The 17,925-nt window shown below is 37.2% G+C and overlaps 1 protein-coding gene across 4 annotated transcripts in view; it reads right to left on the reverse strand.

The window, feature by feature from the left end:
• Positions 1 to 17,925, reverse strand: part of LOC149084792 (xaa-Pro aminopeptidase 1-like) — a 537,471-nt gene that overhangs the window by 219,900 nt on the left and 299,646 nt on the right. For all 4 annotated transcript variants that reach the window (XM_089232535.1, XM_089232536.1, XM_089232537.1 and 1 more), the window contains one exon: positions 12,489 to 12,598. In XM_089232535.1, the coding sequence (XP_089088661.1) occupies positions 12,489 to 12,598 (110 nt within the window). The remainder of the gene's footprint in view (positions 1 to 12,488; positions 12,599 to 17,925) is intronic.

The following is a 17,925-nucleotide window of genomic DNA, read 5'->3' on the forward strand; positions in this document are numbered from 1 at the left end:
AATTTAAAATTCTTTTTGAGCGTTAATGATCCACAATTTCTGTTTAAGAAATCCTTCTGCCCCTCCTAAAGCTGATTCTGCGTACACACCAGTGATTTTCGCGATACGAAACAGTGACTACCACATAGCAGTTAGATGACAAAACTGAATATTCAAGGTAGAGTTTTTACAGATTCACTTTTTTTTAACGATCTCGAAAAATGTTTTACACTTTGAAAAGGCATTCGAAATCCTTTATGATTTTTCAAAAAATTCACATTTGCAATCTTGTAAGAACGAGGCAAATTTACGCCGTATAGACAGCTGTCTTTGAATGCCGGCAGATAACCGTGAAAGTACCGTAATTTCCGATATATAACCGGAGGGGAGTAAATGCAAAGGGGAGTAAAAACTCCGAAATTATCTTTGAAAATTATGTACATGGACCCTCATTAAGGGAAACTAAATATCTTCAACAACCCACATGTATATATACACTGCTGGCCACCCAAATTGCAACACCAAGAAAGACAAGAGATATCGCAACAATATTTATTTTGTAGATAACATGTTGACCAAGCATCAAATGATTAAATTTATAGACTTCTGTGAAGTGTGGTTCCTGCCAAAATCAGTAGCCAGAGTAGCCGCCATTGTTGGAGATCACCGCTGCCACACGCCTCGGCATTGATTCAAAGAGACTTTGGATGTGTTCTTGGGGTACAGCAGACCAAGCAGCTTCCACGCTTGCCAAAGTTGATCTGGTGTGGCAGCTGGGGATGTAATCTGGGTCAATCGTTGAGCAACCATGGACCACATGTTTTCTATCGGCGAAAGATCCGGAGAGCGAGCTGGCCAGGGAAGCAATTCAATCTGGCGATCGACGAAGAACCTTTGGACAATGCGTGCCACGTGTGGTCGAGCATTATCCTGTTGAAATATGGCTGTGGGCAAGCCCTGAAGGTAAGGAAGGGCAAATGGCTCCAACACCTTGGAGATGTAGCGCTGGCTTTTTAAAGTACCAGCAATGCGTACTAGAGGAGTGCGAGAGTGATATCCAATACTGCCCCATACCATAATACCCGGTGCAGGACCAGTGTGGCGGTGCATAACGCAGCTGTTCAGCATCCTCTCTCCACGGTGTCTCCAGACTCGAATCCGACCATCGTGGTGTTGCAGACAGAAGCTTGACTCGTCAGTAAAGACAATTTCATTCCATTGTGCCGTCCACATCCTTCTTTCATCGCACCATTGGCGGCGGAGACGTCTGTGGTTCTGCGTCAAGGGTAGACGAAGCAATGGACGTCTTGCGGACAGACCACTCTGCTGTAAACGGCGTCGAATGGTACGCGCAGACACTGGATGATGCGGTACAGACTGAATGTGCTGTGCTATGGTTCGTAATGTGGCTGAGCGATCCGTCAATGCCATACGCACAATACGCCTGTCACCACGTGAAGTGGTGCACTGAGGTGGATGCGATCGAACACGTCGGTCCGTCGTACCCTCCTGCATCCAACGATCACATATCCGCATTACAGTTGTTCGGTTTCGTCCAACACGACTACCGATTTCCCTGAAAGATAATCCACAATCTCAGTAGGCCACTATCCTTCCTCTGTCGAACTCGGATACTTGATCAAAAGATGATCGCTGTTTTGTACGAGGCATAATTGATCGTTTTTTTGAAAAAACCACAAGAAAAACACAATTGCCGTACTTCAAATCGTCGAAATCTCCAAACCTTAAATAGCGCTTTGAAGTGGCGCCACAGGCGCGCGTGATGTGCGTCTGCGCTGAAATTCTAATCATTTGCATATCTCACCTCCGCTAATGCATGTTGTAAATTTCATATTATTTGCATGCTTCCTTCAGGGTGTTGCATTTACGGTGGCCAGCAGTGTACAATACAGTATACGTAGTAAAACCACTTTTTCAAGGTCGCGTGCAATCGTGATAAGATTATTCTTTGTTTCTGCTACGGGTGAAGGAACTTCCTATAGTTCCGAAATGGGTATAGCCATGGTTCTTTTGTAATTTTGGGTTCAAATAATGTCGATCGTTCAATTGCCTTATCTAACTCAAAAGGTAATTCATTTTGTATTTTTGACGTCAACGGGTCGCATTTGTACTTTTGTGTGCTTGTCGTTCATCTCAATTCTCGTCATTCATTCTACCATTTTCTTTCATACTGCCATTTTGTTTCTTGTTGCTAGCACGTGGTACACACAAATATGTTTTCTCTTTGTTTGTACAGCTCGTTTGTATTTTTCAACTGAATTTTGTCCCTAATTAACAGATTTTGCAATCTCCGTCTTAAAAAAAACAGATTTCTTGAACACCTTCATTTTCTCCTTGACTGTAAACGTAAGAAGTTGGTTCTGAGTTTTATTGCCCTACAATGTAATTTAACAGACTCGCCAAGGATCATTAAAGCACTACGTAACTCTAAATTCACTATTTTAAGAGCTCTCATACAAGACTGTCGCACTAAAATCTCAGACATTCAACATGAAATTTTTAATCTCCATCACAGTGGATGACTGGAATACTATTGACAATAGGTCTTGGACAAGAACTATGCAATCTGTAGCTAACCATAGAATGTCTCACCAACGAAAATTTTTCAAACTCATACATAAGCATGCCACTCTGAAACATTTCCCCTTCCCTAAGGTTAACAACAATGCTGTAATTAATTTATCAAAAGTTGAAATCAATGACCAAGAGCTCAGCGCCCTAAAATTTAATAACAATTTCTCTGTTCCACGTAGACCTTCGTCTACGCAATTAATTGCCCTCATCGAAAGAGCTTTCATGTTTAGTTCTCTGGCACCTACACAAGAAGAGGTTTTACGACAACTGATTGTTAACACCGTGGATTTCAACGCTAAGCATGAGCCCACACGGACATGGACCGGGGGCCATAAGAGGAAAGGGGACCTCACAAAAATGGGATCCTGTTGAGATTTTCAAAAATTTGCCTGGTAGGGCCTCAGAAAAATCATATTTGGCCCGGGGGCTCATGATGCTCTTAAGACGGCCCTGGCTAAGCCCCACCATTCCCAATCATGTAGAACTACCAGCATAGTAGTCAAGAAATTATGTGATAACCCAGAACCAGGGTTGGTAAAAAAACCGTTTTTTTTGAAAAAAACCAAAACGGGTTTTTTTTGGTTTAAACCAGGTTTTTTTGGTTTAAATAGTATTGACATTAAAAACAATAAAATTTCTGAAAAATCATTCAAACTTCTAATAATTAATTAAAACAAAATGAATATTAATGTAATTAACATTATTCCTATATTAATTAATCAATAAATATTTCTTACATTTTAACAAAAACCAACTTTTACAATTTAATTATTTTTTGCTTAACTCAATGGCTTACTTTGTGTTGCAAAAAATTCTTTAAATATTAGTAACCATTTATATATATATATATATATACAGATGTTTTCTCCAGTTACTTTCAGTATGCTTAATTAGGAAGCTATTTTGCAAAAACTATAATAAAAATTAGGTGAATACAATGTATTTAATGAAGCATAAATAATGCAGATTAATTAGCGATGATTTATGATGTACAGAGTGATTATAATTAAGCTTCTGATTTCAAAACACTGTAAAAAAAGAATGATTGTCAGAATGACTTAAAAATTGACATGAATATTACTGAAAAAATTCAATTTTATTTGATAAAGGGGAAAAAATACTTAAAAATGTAAAATTAATGACATCATCCAACATGTGGGAAATTTGCTCGCAGAATGGAAATGATGGGCAGTCATGGCAAAATGATAACTTAATTATAGTATTGCATGATTTCATAATTCATGGAAACATCACAAAAAGTGAAGTAATTGAACAAATAACTACAACTTACTAAAGTAATGTTAAATATGTTGTCCACTGTGTTCTAGCTATGAGGTGAAAGCACAAAAATTCTTGTTCAACAACAGATCAGAGTATGCCATGGTCATGATGTGAAAATGTGCTTGCAGTTCACCTTTATTAAACCAAACGTGCTGCCACATTAATATGCCTGAGGAACTTCTAACGTGTAGCAGATGCGCTGGAGCTTGCAATTCACCAAAGTTTGCAATCCGACCACTGTTCATAACAATTTGAGGTACCCTCCACAGCCAGAAGTTGCAAGGGTTAAGGTCAAGTGAACTGATGGCTAGCCAGGTGTCGTGCCATCCTGTTATTGTCAAAATGGGTCTTCAGCAGCTGCTTTACTGGTATTGCAATGTGCATCTTGATAGAAGTTGTTCTATCCACACACTGATGCTGTGGAAGTGTCGAAATGATGTGGTTTCACAAAATAGATCATACTGCTGGCCAAGTACAGCATCATCTACTTGCACATTTCACACTTTTTTTCTTTTACGAAAGAAATTTCCATTGCTTCAGGAGTATTCATGCAAATTTTCAAGTCGTTCTGACCACAGTACTTATTGTAAAGTTTTGGAATCAAAACTTTAATTATAATCACCCTATATATAGCTGATTATTTTTCAAAAATCTGTTACTACTATACAGTAGAACCTTGATTAACTGGGCTTAACCATGAAAGTATAGAAAAAACTGTTGAATATTAAGGATGGGTGATATACAGTGAGATATGCTACTACTTATGGGACAGAAAATTAAAATGTCTGTGAGGTAATGTAACTACTAGTACACTAGTCTTTGTCCTTTAGGGACAGCAGTGGCGGATCCGGGGGGGGCGATGGGGGCGATCGCCCCTCCCAAGAGCCTTCAAGCAAACGTAACTCCAGTTACCTCACTTTTTTTCTTTATTAATCCTTAATTTTTTTAATTAATTTCCTTTTTTTCTCAAAGTTCCTTTCCCTAAAATTTGTTCCCCAAGTTCCACCTTGAGATTTCTTCTGCTGGTAAGGTCGAAAAAATAAAGAAGTCATAGCTGGAGGAGGCTCAATTGTATTCCCACCAAGGTTCTACATGGATTCCATATGATTCGGCTGTCACGCTGCCTTTTCGCTTACCCCCTAGCGCTTAAGGGCTCGTGTAGAGAGGCAAAAAAATGTACACCCTTCAGTTTTCTTGGTAACGCGCAATAAAGCACAAGCCATCCAATAAGATGAATCATCGTTTTCTAGCCTTTGTTATCTCTTTTTTTTTAAAATTCAGTCCTGAAACCCGCAAGCTTGATGTGGATCAAAAAATAATCATGTCTTCGAAAAAAACTGTTTTCAGTAAGCAAAAATTTTAAAATTTTAAAATAAATGGATGTTAAGAAAATTAATTCTATTACTTTTTGTAGCACATCTGGGGTTTTCCCAGAGAATGAAGCTGCATTCGCTTACGGATTCACTGATAATGACATTAACGGGGGGTTCCCCACAAGGTGAGGCTAACAGGGCTCAGGACGATTCTCATCATTTTTTGATTTTGACTCTACAAATTCACTATAGTGGGACCTAAAAGTATGAAAAATCTCAGCAAAGTCCCTCCCCCCTCCTCGAAAACGTAGCTCAAAAGCCCTGCGCCAGAAGGTGAGCATTTGAACACACATAGCTTCTCTATAATATCTATGAAAATATAGGCCTCGGCCCCATCTAATAATTAAAGCCTTTGTAATTTGAAATAAGTACCTGGATTAAACATTATAAGTGGATCGCGCGTATAATGCTTTTCCAAAAACCACCATAAAATCGTTTTAAGCGGAAAAACGCTTTAAACGTTTTTCCGCTTGCAACGTCTCTACGGTCTGAGCATTAGTTGAAGATGGAACCACGAAAATGAATCGCACTAAGCGGGAAAAGGTTCTAAGAGCAGTGCCGCAACCAGATGCTTGGTCAGCATCTTGGTGTCCCTTGTAATGTTAAAGGGCAGGTAAAAGGTTGCAATTCACGCCCCCCCCCTCCGGTCCAGCGTCCGGGGCACCAAACCTACCTCCTCTTCCCATGTTTCGGCCTTGAGGAACGTTATAAGTGGAATCCACTATATAAAATTGATTGTGTGGTGTCGGATGTTCTGCGGGAATTAAATTTAACCACCATCTTTTCAGACGAAAAATCTGAAAATTGATATTGTGCACTTGATAATCATAATTAAATAATAATGAAAATCATTCCAATTTGCATGAAAGTAAGCTTTTGCTATTTAACGTATCTGTGACGAAAAACTGTTTTTGAATAGGTTTTTGACAACCATATAGTTTGCACAAAATTGAATAAGAAATTTATTATTTTAAATCGCGCAATATTAGAATTTCATTAGGAAGTTTTTTTACACTTAAATTTTCCTTAATTATGCAGACAAATTAGTACCCACATATTTTATTGAAATATGCGTCAATTATTTCTTGTTATCGAAAACAGTCTATACTTGTTTCAATAACTTTTCAATGCTATATTTTCATATTTAAAAACATTTTCATATTTTATCTTGACGTCCTATTCGAATAAGCAAGATTTACCATTTAGTATTTCGTGTATTTGTGTTTCCAAGATTTTATATTTCCTGATTAGTAATTCTCTGAAACTCGTGCTAAGGTGGTTCCAAATTAAAGTTTTCATCCTTTATGAGTTGTTTATTTGAAACCGAACCAGAGATTCAGGTTAGGAGATTGAGAGTAATTTTGATGTTCAGTCAGAAGCGCATTTACGGTTTTGCCAATTTGAAGGCTATTCAAATTTCACCGCCCTTCCACTCTAGTCTAATTTTCTCGACTACTCTATCCACGAATTTTCCATCCCATGTTATAGCCCTCCCCCCACTCGTGCAAGTACACCTGTATTAAAGTCACTCTTTTAAAGGTCCGTCCCACGAGAGTTTGCTAGGTGACGCTGGATAAGATAATTAAAGTTAAAGATAATAAAAGTCTTTGTCAGGATCCACGGTCGTCTCGGGCCTCGGGGAAGCAATCATTTTTAAGGCTTTCAATACAAAGGCAGAGGAACGAGCGTCTTCCTTTGTGGATGACCGAACAAGCACGGTTTACTTCACACCGGCTGTTATTTTTGCGGTTTATGTCCGACAAAGACTTTTATTAACTTTAATTATCTTACCCAGCGTCCCCTAGCAAACTCTCATGGGATGGACCTTTTAGTCATTTACATGTTTGCACCCTGTTTTGGTCACACACGTGTTTGAGGCTGGTTTTGGTAATTGTTTCGTTAATTACACGCGCTCTAGACAATGCCGTCTTAACGCATTCCCCGCGGGCGGGGACTTCAAATGCAGAGGGGCCTCTGGTTTAAAATTTTAAAAGTAAACGTGTCTCGCCAGGTAGGGGGCTCAGAAAAATTACTTTTTCCGAGGGCCCAGTATACGCTTCTGACGGCTGACTCTAGGCCACTCACTGAACTGGTCCCTCACTCTTTATGTCACTTATTTGATCATTCATTACTCCCACTCTAAGTCACGCTTTTGCTCATTCACGTGCTTGCAAACTCTCTAGGTCACTCACTGACACGGTCACTTGCTGTCTGGGAAGAGGTGGGTTTATTTGAGGGTTATAAAAATTTCACCGCCCTTCTCCCATTTTGCTAATTTTCTTGGCCACTCAATCCTTAAATTTGCCGACCTTCTGAACTTGCCGCCCTGGGCTATAGCCCATTTAGTTCTGTAAATAGGACATTGTCTTCAGTAACGGGGCATGAGGATGGTTAAAATCAGTGTTGCAAAAAAAAAAAAAAATTGAGGGGAAAAACTGAAAAATTACCAGCAAAAAAAAAAGGCTGATGGAATTCAATTTTTCTAGAACTAATAGAGATATGAATTATTAGTACAGTAGACTCTCGCTAATCTGGCACATATCACACCAGGGTGTACTTGCAGATTGATTGAAAAAGTCCATTTAAATAACAAACTTCTGCTCATAAACATGTGCGCACTATGTTTTCCTCTTCTATGCTCGGAGAAAACCGGCCTAAAAACACCGGATTACTGGAGGGATTATTGAAAGTCTGACTCTATACGTAGTAGGATGGAAAACTTTATTTGAAGACAAAAATGGGTTTCAGACGCAAAATATTTTCATAAATCGGGTATACAAAGCTGGAAATTTGTAATTTTTTAAATTTTATCGTCTCGTTTGAAAATTATAAGTGATAAATGAGGAAGTTAAAGGTATTATTTGTAAATACAGACATGTCATAAATGGGTGTTTTATTGTGTGTAGTACTTATTTTCATTTTAAGAAAGGATACAAGTTTGGTGTGCTATAAAAGTGTTCACAGAAAGAAAAATTAACTGTCTAGAACGTGAGTAACTGAAAGAAGACTGCTTAATGTTCTCTACATCAATCGCCAAGTCCTCGAAGCGTATACGTGAACACGAAAAGTTGCTGGAGTGAGTGTAGCTCGGCTTTGGATGCTTGAGTTTCCAGCAGCGGTTCCAAACCTTTTCAGTGCATACGCCAAGCAGATCATGAGTAAATACTAAACAAGGTATTGAGCGAAACAAGAGGGACCACCTTAGGGACCCCATGGATGGAAACAAAGTCCCTTTGGTCGGGTCCGGTGCCGAGTGGAGAGTACTGAGCTGATATGAATTAGTACGAGACAAGCAGAGCCAGTTGAGGGCCCCACATGGATCTGCCGGCAAATAGCCGGCACGCACTTGATCCGACTTGCCAAATTCCTTTTCGTGGGCTTCCAGATGTTCATCCGTTGACAAGATGACGATTTCATCGTGCAAGGTGTTGAGCTGTCCACAGTTCTCTGGCTTAATCTTGATAGATTTCCAGCTAATGCCGTGGGAGATCATCGCTGTTGAGCTTCAGCTTGATGATGTTGCAAAGCCTCGTGATCTTGTTTTTCACCGACCTTTGTTTCTTTACCAAAGATTCCATCTGAACACTGTTGTCGCTGGTTGCGTTTTTCTTCCCGAGTTTCAGTACCATAAATGTTGCCGATCTTGTGGCGTGATTTTAAGGATGGGCCTAATGTAACTAGCACTGCATATTCCGCTAAACGAACCATCCTCCTTAGAACTTCCATGCTCACAGCAAACTATTTCCAGAGTTCCAAGTTCTACAATATCAAATTCATGAAAATCAAGAAAAAACCTCTATTAACTTTGAAACACAAACAGGATAATCTGACTCTCGCAAAACGTACCATGCCTTGGACTCATCAGTGGCATTCTGCTCTGTTCTCCGATGAAAAAAAAATCAATCTTGATGGTCCAGATGGTTTCCATTAATATTGGCATGTTTTGAGGTCTGCAATGCCGCAATTAAGGAGCCGTCAAATGGGTGGTAGTTCAGTGATGGTTTGGGAAGCATTTTCTGCCCAAGTAAAGAATGATGTCGTTTTTCTACCCGCGAGGATGAATTCAAAAAGCTAAGTAGAACTTTTGCAGGAGCAACTTGGTATATATATAAAGAAGTTCTTTGCGGCAAATATTGCATATTCCAACAAGATAATACAGCAAATTCATGTGTCAGGTCACACAAAGCAGTGGTTCAAGGAACAAAACATCAATGTTCTATCATGACCGGCTCGTTCGCTTCACCTCAACCCCATGAAAAACTTGTAGGGCATCCTTTGCAGATTAGTATATGCAGGTAGGAGGCAATTTTCTTCCATCGAACATCTAAAAGCTGCCATATTACAGGCTTGGAATGATGTCTTGTAACACTCTCATTGATTTGGTTAAATCCATGCCAAATCACATTTTTGCTTTGATTAGCAACAGAGGTGTTTGTACAAAATATTGAATTTTATTTCGATAAATTTATGTGTGTTTTGTTTGAATTTTATTTTACTTTACCCTCAAAAATTAGTAGGTGTCCTATAATCCTGTCCATATACATTTTCTGTTTTTCCATAAATTAACGTGAAAATATTTTTTTAAATTTCCATTATTTGGTATAACGTTATTTTTTTCCGTCATAAAACAGCTCGAAATTTTTGATATTTATTACTTCGCTCCTTCTTGTGATTTCACTAAAATTTAAGAATGTCTTATAATTATGTCTCACACTGTATTTCTCAAACCAGTGACTTTAGAAACATTTTAAATTGCAAAAAAGTTTTTAAATAATGTGCAGTTACTTTTAAAATCATAAAATTTGTTTGAGGGGTAGTATACATAAAGAAATAAATGAAGTTTTATACAGTCCCTGTGTGCTAAAACTTCCAATTATATTGAAATGTAGGTCCTGCTCTGAAAATCATTTGCAAAAATTTCATATTTTTAAATGCAATATTTATAGAGATATATTAAATATATAAAATAACTATATGTAACTAATAACTAACTAATCACAATATAACTAATAACTATATTGACAAGTTTTTATTGACTCAAAAGTTGCCATTTTTAGGGACTGTACACAAACAGATTGAACTCAACTATTTTTTTTATTCACAATAAATAACTTACATTTTCAGCATAACATCCAGAAAATTGAATTTCTCAGTATATATTTTGGACAGAAAAATACCATCTTTTAATACAAAATGCCACTTGAAACGAAAATTGCTGTAGTTAAGGGAGGCTGCTATGTCTCCACTTAGTGCTTCATGCTAATAATGCATGTTATAAGGAACTAAAAAAGTGTGTCTCTGGTGTATTGGTTAGCGCAGTTGCCTGAGGCCCAGGTTCGATTCCCAGAGGAGACAAATCATTTTCTTTCCAAATATTTGTTTCGGCATAACATCCAGAAAATTCAATTTCTCAGTATATATTTTGGGTTGAAAAAATACCATCTCTTAAAGCAATTACATTTTTAACAATTATATTGATAATTACAACATTTTTAAAACTGAATTTATGTGTTTTACGATTTATAAACCCTGTATAAAAGGGTCAATGTTATCAATTTTAAGGGAAGAAGGGCCAGCGGATTTAGGCAAAGAAAACTGAACTAACCCCTCAAAATTAAAAAATTTTGAGGGGTTAGTTTTAAGGCATTGAAGCTAGGAGTTAGTTAAATAATTTGTTTTTTGGTGAGAGATGAGATCGTTAAGGTTACGTGTGGAGACAGATCTTATTTCTGAGAGAAAGGGAGTTATTGAATTTGAGTTTGAAAACATTTCGGTGAATTTTCTTTTTTAAATGGATAATATCATGATTGATCCAGGGGTTAAAGAGACATTGAGAAGAGGTATTTTTGATGGGAACAGAGGCTTTGCATTTTTCTATAACAGCTTTGAATTCACTCCAAAGAATATGAATATCATTTACGGAACATGATGAAACTAAATCCTGGAAATGGGTACAAAGGATATTTTGCATAAGGGAAAAATCAGCCTTGTTAAAAAATTTACCCTTGTTAAAGTTGAGTTTTGAAGCGCGTTGAAAGCAAGGGAGAGTGTGATGGAGGGAAAAATTTACAAAAGGAATTTTGTGGTTGGAAATGCCATCAAATCAAAAACCTTCAATTATTGGCAATAAATGCTGAAAACATTTCACTGGAAGTTTTAGCATGCAGGGGGTCTACATAAAAAATAAATTTTTATGTATATAACCCTTCGGGAAGTTTAAGACATTTTGAGTAACCGCACATCATTTGAAACTTTCTGTAATTGAAAGTATGTTTTTGAAGTCAATGGTCGCAGAGATATCCACAGTGCAAATCATATTTGCCTCTGGACAAAGTTTTCTATTTTTTGGTACTCTCCTAAAAAAATTATTTGCCTTTCAGTGATTTAACATATATCATTAGCCCTCTCCCCTTCCTACCTGACCTATTCCTGAATAAAATATTGCATCCAGACAAAGACAGATTGTTGACGTATATTGCAACACATATAAATTTGCTTTAGGATGTATTGTTAATCAAGAAGTCATCCAAGTATCCATCATATACTTCCCCAGTTTTACTCTTATCATTTTGACTTATCATCCTGTATTTCCTTCTAACTTGTCTGGGAGTAAAAACCTAACCTCAGCCTTTAATACATCCAGACCTTTCACCTATTCAGGTAAACCCATGGCCCCAACAAGGGGTGGGCTGACAATGCTCCAGCCTGGGGCCCGGGAGGATTTTAATCATTTTTTTGTTTTTTCACGCTATAAATTCATCATAAAGGGGGCCCGTGAAAGTCTGGTCAGGGGGCCCGTAAAACATCCCAGCCTAGGGGCCCTGCTTCAGGATGTGGGGGCCATGGGTAAACCCCATCTCAGTGGAGTGACCATGGCTCCCACAAGAGTGGGTCTGACAGGGCTCCAGCCCCTGGGGCCAAGGACAATTCTCTTCATTTTTTTTTGTTTTTTCACGCTATAAATTCATCATAAAAGTGCCCAGGACAGGGGACATGCTCTAGGATGTGAAAGGCCATGGGAGTGACCTACCAGGGAAGGCAAAAGTTCTGGAAATGTGACCCTGAGCAAAAATCCATAAGCAGTACTGGAATCACTGCCAAAAGAAAGAATGCTTTGAAGGAACATTAATTGTAACAGATCAACAATGTTTGGAAATGAAATAAAAAAACCTAAAGGCTCATGTCTGCAACTTGACTATTCTATAATTGTACAGGTATGGAGACAGTTTTTTTTAATAAGAATTATATAAAAACAAAAACCTTCTGAATTCTTCTAACTTTAGAGCAGCAGCAAATTCAGTAACTTCGCCAGTGGTAACTTCGTCTTCAAGCCAAGCAAAAAATTCACATGTAGCAACAGCATCTTTTACCTATGATTCAGTATTGTTAAAGAATGTTTAAAATTACAAGATATAAAAAAAAATGGGTTAATATGATACTAATATAAACCATACAGTTGCCCTAGAACAAATTAGGGTCAACACTAGAAGGACCGACATCTTGTTCTACCTAAAAGGACTGATGTCTGTCAAAAAATGGCTGACAGATAAGTCATGTAGTGATAATCAACCTATGCATATGTATAAAAGGTAGATTTTCACCACATACTCTCAATTTTCAAAGGTTCTATCATTTGCATTCCCACATTTTTATATTATTTGTGTGTGGCCAAACTAGTATTTTTATTTTATCATTAGTCATTATTTTATCATTAGTAAGGATGTTTCCAATTAGAAGCAAGCACATTTATATTAGAGAAAATTTGATGGCACCGTTTGACAAAATATTTGCCGTGCTTGCAATTGTGAAATGTCTACAATGTTTACGGTCCTTTTAAGTACAACTGAAAATATCAGAAAAATAGTTGGACAGCATATTGTTTCAGTATTTTCATGAAAAGCTGGGAAATTTTAACATTCTAAACAATTTGGTTTAATATGAAATGGACAGAAAAGATCTAACCCTCTATGGTCCTGTATATGTTTGAATATACATGATAAAAAAAAAGAACCCATTACCAATTTCTTGTTTAATATTTTAAGGAAAAATATTTTAAAAAGTACACCTTTTAATCTGACCTGAGTATAAAATACAGCTGAGAAGGAGTTGATTCTTTGTTAGCATCACTTTTTGGGAGCTGCTGAAATTTTATGTGTTCAAAGATTTTTAAAATGGCACAAATTCGAGAAGATTTGAAATAAAAATTCAAGGGAAAAACTATTCAACTTTGCTAAACAACATTTTATTTGTATATAAATAACCATTGGCGTACGCAAATGGGGGGTTTAGGGGTTCTAACCCCCCCCCCCTCCAGCCAAGATTATAGTGTTATTTTGCAGGAAAAAATGTAAACCCTTCAAAAGGAAAAAAATCTGAAACCCCCCTCGAGAAAATTCTACATATGCCTATGTAAATAACATTAAAACCAATGGAAACTACATATTTTATACTCTTAATCAACTATTTCAGCTAACTAAAAATCCACTGTTATCAACCTAATTGCTATGTTGATGTATTGTTTCAGTTGAAAATATTCTAACAGCTTTAATTTACATCATGTTTTGCAAAAAAAAATTTCAGTAAGTGTTTATAGTTTGATCCATAGAGCAGGGCCGTCTTAAGAGCATCATAGGCCCCTGGGCCAAGTGATCTTTCTGAGGCCCCCGGGCCGTGCCCGGGTGGGCCCATGCCTTGAGACGGCACTGCCATAGAGGACTGGCTTGGTCTTTCTGGTGATTTCAACAACCTTCAACAATTTCATTCAACCCTGCTTGATTATTGGAAAATGCAATAATGCAAAATATCAATTGTAACAATTTTTTTTTCTGTTTATACCAAAACAGTTAGGGACAATGTTAGATACAGATAGCTCAGAGTAAATTGTAAAAAATGTAAGGTTTTAACAAGGATAGACAAAAATTTTCTTTTAATAATGCCAAATGAATGAATATACTGGGCTTGTGGGTTTGATTTCTGGGGATGCACTGAATATGTTTGGAATTTCCTACCTAAAGAAGGATTAACTTAGCCAACCTCATTTTTGCACAGTTCATTTTGACCAAAACTATGCATAAAGAAGTTTTTGCAAATACAAATACAATGCCACAACAGGCAAAATGTTTAACGAGGTGGCTGAGAAACGAAGTTTGATGAGTAAATGTCTAATAAACATTACTGGGAAGCTATATTCAACATAGTGAACTGCTATTTAGAGTCTAATACACACACACAGTTTGGGGTCAAGGGATAAAACTGCATAGATGTGCGCAACAACCAGAGGTGACAATGCAAGGGCAATAGGCTTGACAGGTCATTAAAAAGGCTCTGTAACTCGTTTGTAACAAAATGTCCTGGCATCACTGATAGCTGTATTTGTAATAAGTGTAAATAAATGAGAGCAGTGAATTTTATTCGAGCCTGACTTCTGTAATCAAGAATTTTAAAAATTCTATGAGAACAGATGGGAATTGCGTAAAAATATCTTCTGCTGCATACTAAAATATGATGAGAGAGATGAAAATAAAAAGCAGTTTAAAATTGGCTATGAACTGTACGTCTTAGTTTACTTAATGTTTACATATTTTAAAATTAGTAAGTCTATTTAAAGTCAAAGCCGTATATATCTTGGAGAGTTTAGACTTACTTGTATGGCAACAAGAGAGTTATTATGGTTGATTTTATGAAGAATAAAAAAATAGTATCGCTCTCTAAAGATGTCTGTATGATCTCGCCTCTGCTTGTGTAAAAGATACAAAATGGAGCATGGTGGCAGCGGTACAAGAAAAAAAGCGTTTGCTGAAAAGATGCAACAACTCTCTTACTGAAAGAAGTTTCTCCATCAACAGAGAAAAAAAAATCGGATAAGCACCATGACAGATGAAAGTGTGACAAGTCCTCCGATAACTGGGATTAGGCCTCCCAGCATGTTGTTTGACTCTGAATTAATTTCTAACTGGAATATATTCATACAGAAATGAAAGAACTATTCGATTTTGACTAGATTACAGGATCAAACTGATGAATATCAAGTTGTGTTGCTATTACATACGCTAGCTGATGAAGCTCTCAAATGGTATAATGGTTTCCATTTCGATACCGATGAGGACGAATGAACTGTAGCAGACATCATAAGTTTGATGAACACGTTGTCAGTGAGACGAATGAAATATATGAGAGGTGTCTTCAACAAAAAGAAGCAAGAAAATGAAACTTTCTACACTTTTTTTACTGCAATAAGGGTGCTGATAAAAACTTGTGGATACTGCGATACTTGCAAGGACTCACTACTTTGTGACAGAATCGTATCAGGTGTGAAAGATACAAAATTACAAGAACTCTTACTATATGAGAAAGGTCATTCCCTTTAGAGAAGTGCATTGACATGTGCCAAGCATCGGAGTATGCATCTGTTAAAGGTAAAGAATTTCATCAAGATATTATTCATAAAGTGAAAGATGTAGCCACAAGAGGTACAAAAATTCCTGTTAAAAATTCTAGAGCTCGATTGTGTAAATTCTGTGGAAAAACACATCCATTAAAGAAAGAACTTTGTCCAGCATGGGGTAAAGTCTGAGCTCGATGTAAGTCTAGAAAGCACTTCGCTAAGCAGTGTACAAGAGGTTCTATGAGAGAACACAGGGTACATGGTCTGGATGATGATAATAATGAAGAAACGAGTGAGCATTGGGTTAATATTATTTATTTATTCAATATTGCTTGGCCGAGGCCTATACAAGGGCATGCTGTGGTAAAGTTTGACAGAAGAGACAGTTGATGTTATAAAGGAAATCGGAAGCTGTTGTACAATCAAAAATGTTTGGTGGGAGGTTGTTCCAATCGGTTATAGTTTGAGGAAAGAAACTAAATTTGAAACAATCAGTGGATGCAAAGATGGGTTTCAATTTATGGTTAATTGTATGGGAAAAATATGAAGCTGGAGTTAAAAATTAAAAGTGTCGATATGAAAATGGCCACGAAGGATTTTGAAAAGAAAAGTTAATTGAGAGATGTCTACGGGTGGAAAGCAGTTGAATATTGAGTTAGCATTTCAGTTCAGAAACAGGAGATGGAGGATGACCAACAGTTTAAAATGAAGTGGGCAGATTTATTTTGAATAGATTCTAGTTTGTCTATATTGGAGAGAGTATGGGGATCTCAGATTTCACAGGCATATGAGAGTACAGGAAGGATATAGGTTTGAAAGCAGAGATATCTGATATGACACGTGGAGTTTTTAAGGTTACGACGAAGAAAGAAGAGTTTTTGGAGACACTTATGAAAGATGTAATCAACGTGGATGTTACAACGGAGGTCGGCAGAAATAATTACACCCAGATATTTATAACAGGAAACCTCGTGAATTAGAGAATTATTGATAGAGTAAGAAGAATCGAGAGGAAGTCTTTTGCTAGTGTTTCATAAAAACTGTTTTTGGAGAATTAAGGGGTAATTGTGCCAGGATGAGCACCATTCCGAAATAATGTTGAGATTGTTTTGGAGAGATGCTTGGTCGGGTTCATTGTACACTGTTTGGTAGATGACGCAATCATCTGCAAAAAGTCTGATATGGCAATTGATGGAATTAGGTAGATCGTTTATATAAATCCAAAAAAATGGTGAAAGAACCGAACCCTGAGACATGCCAGACTTAACTTGGAGAAATGGGGAGTTCTGGCCATTGAAAGAGACAAACTAACTGCAGTTGGTAAAGAAGGCTTCCACCCATTTAAGCAGTTGAACATGTAGGCCAAGGCCAAGTAAATAGTTGATAAGGTTTTTGCGGCCATCATTTGATAAAAATTGTTTTTTCGGGTTCGAAGACCGTCGTCCGTGGGAAACGTTGAGAACCAACTCAAACGGACGACGGTCTTCGAACCCGAAAAAAAATTTTTTATCACGTAGGCCAAGGTTTTGGAGTTTAAGTAGAAGTTTATTGTGGGGCACCTCGTCAAAAGCTTTAGAGAAATGCAAGAAAATTATATCTGTTTGGACGTTTTTGTTGATACTGCTTGATAAATCATGTATGAAAAGAGCTAATTGGGTAGTTACTGATAAAGATGATCCAAAGCCATGTTGATTAGGGAAAAAGAAATCTATTGAATCAAGGTTTAAGCGGATTTCCTTGGCAACTACGTGCTCAAAAAGTTTGCAGCATGTAGAGGTGATAGTGATTTGTCTGAAAGTAAGGGGATTTGAAAAGTAACCCGATTTATGAATTGGGATAATTTTATCAATTTTCCAGTCAGAGGTCAAGTTAGATGAGTTTAATGAGACGTTGGAGATAATTAACCAGTCAAGTGGTAATGACGCATATATGGGTCAAACCTAAGACCGCCCCTGCCCGAGATCCATTCAATTGTTGACAATAATTTCATTAAGTATAATGAATCTAATGACTCGTTGGGCAAACCTGATCGATTCCCCTATTTGATGTTATTCATGTTGCCATTCTAAAATAATTTTAGTGTAAAAAAGTTTATGAAATGTGTAATTATGTAAATTCTAAATATTATGTCATAGTTTCCATGTAAAGACAGAATGCTCAAGTGGAACAATTGGTCCCAAAATATCTTTATCACTAGTATAAATACCCCTTCTGGCTACAGGTCAATCACTATTTCTTTGAGTTGAGCTTGTTAATTCATTCAACCATTTGTGTTTGATACTAATCCTCAGCGGTCCGATGAAACTTTTTGGT

This window comes from Pholcus phalangioides, unplaced genomic scaffold (genome assembly GCF_987345545.1).
Source record: "Pholcus phalangioides strain wild (caught in Gottingen) unplaced genomic scaffold, Ppha-v1.0 ptg000007l_1, whole genome shotgun sequence".
Lineage (NCBI taxonomy): Eukaryota > Metazoa > Arthropoda > Arachnida > Araneae > Pholcidae > Pholcus > Pholcus phalangioides.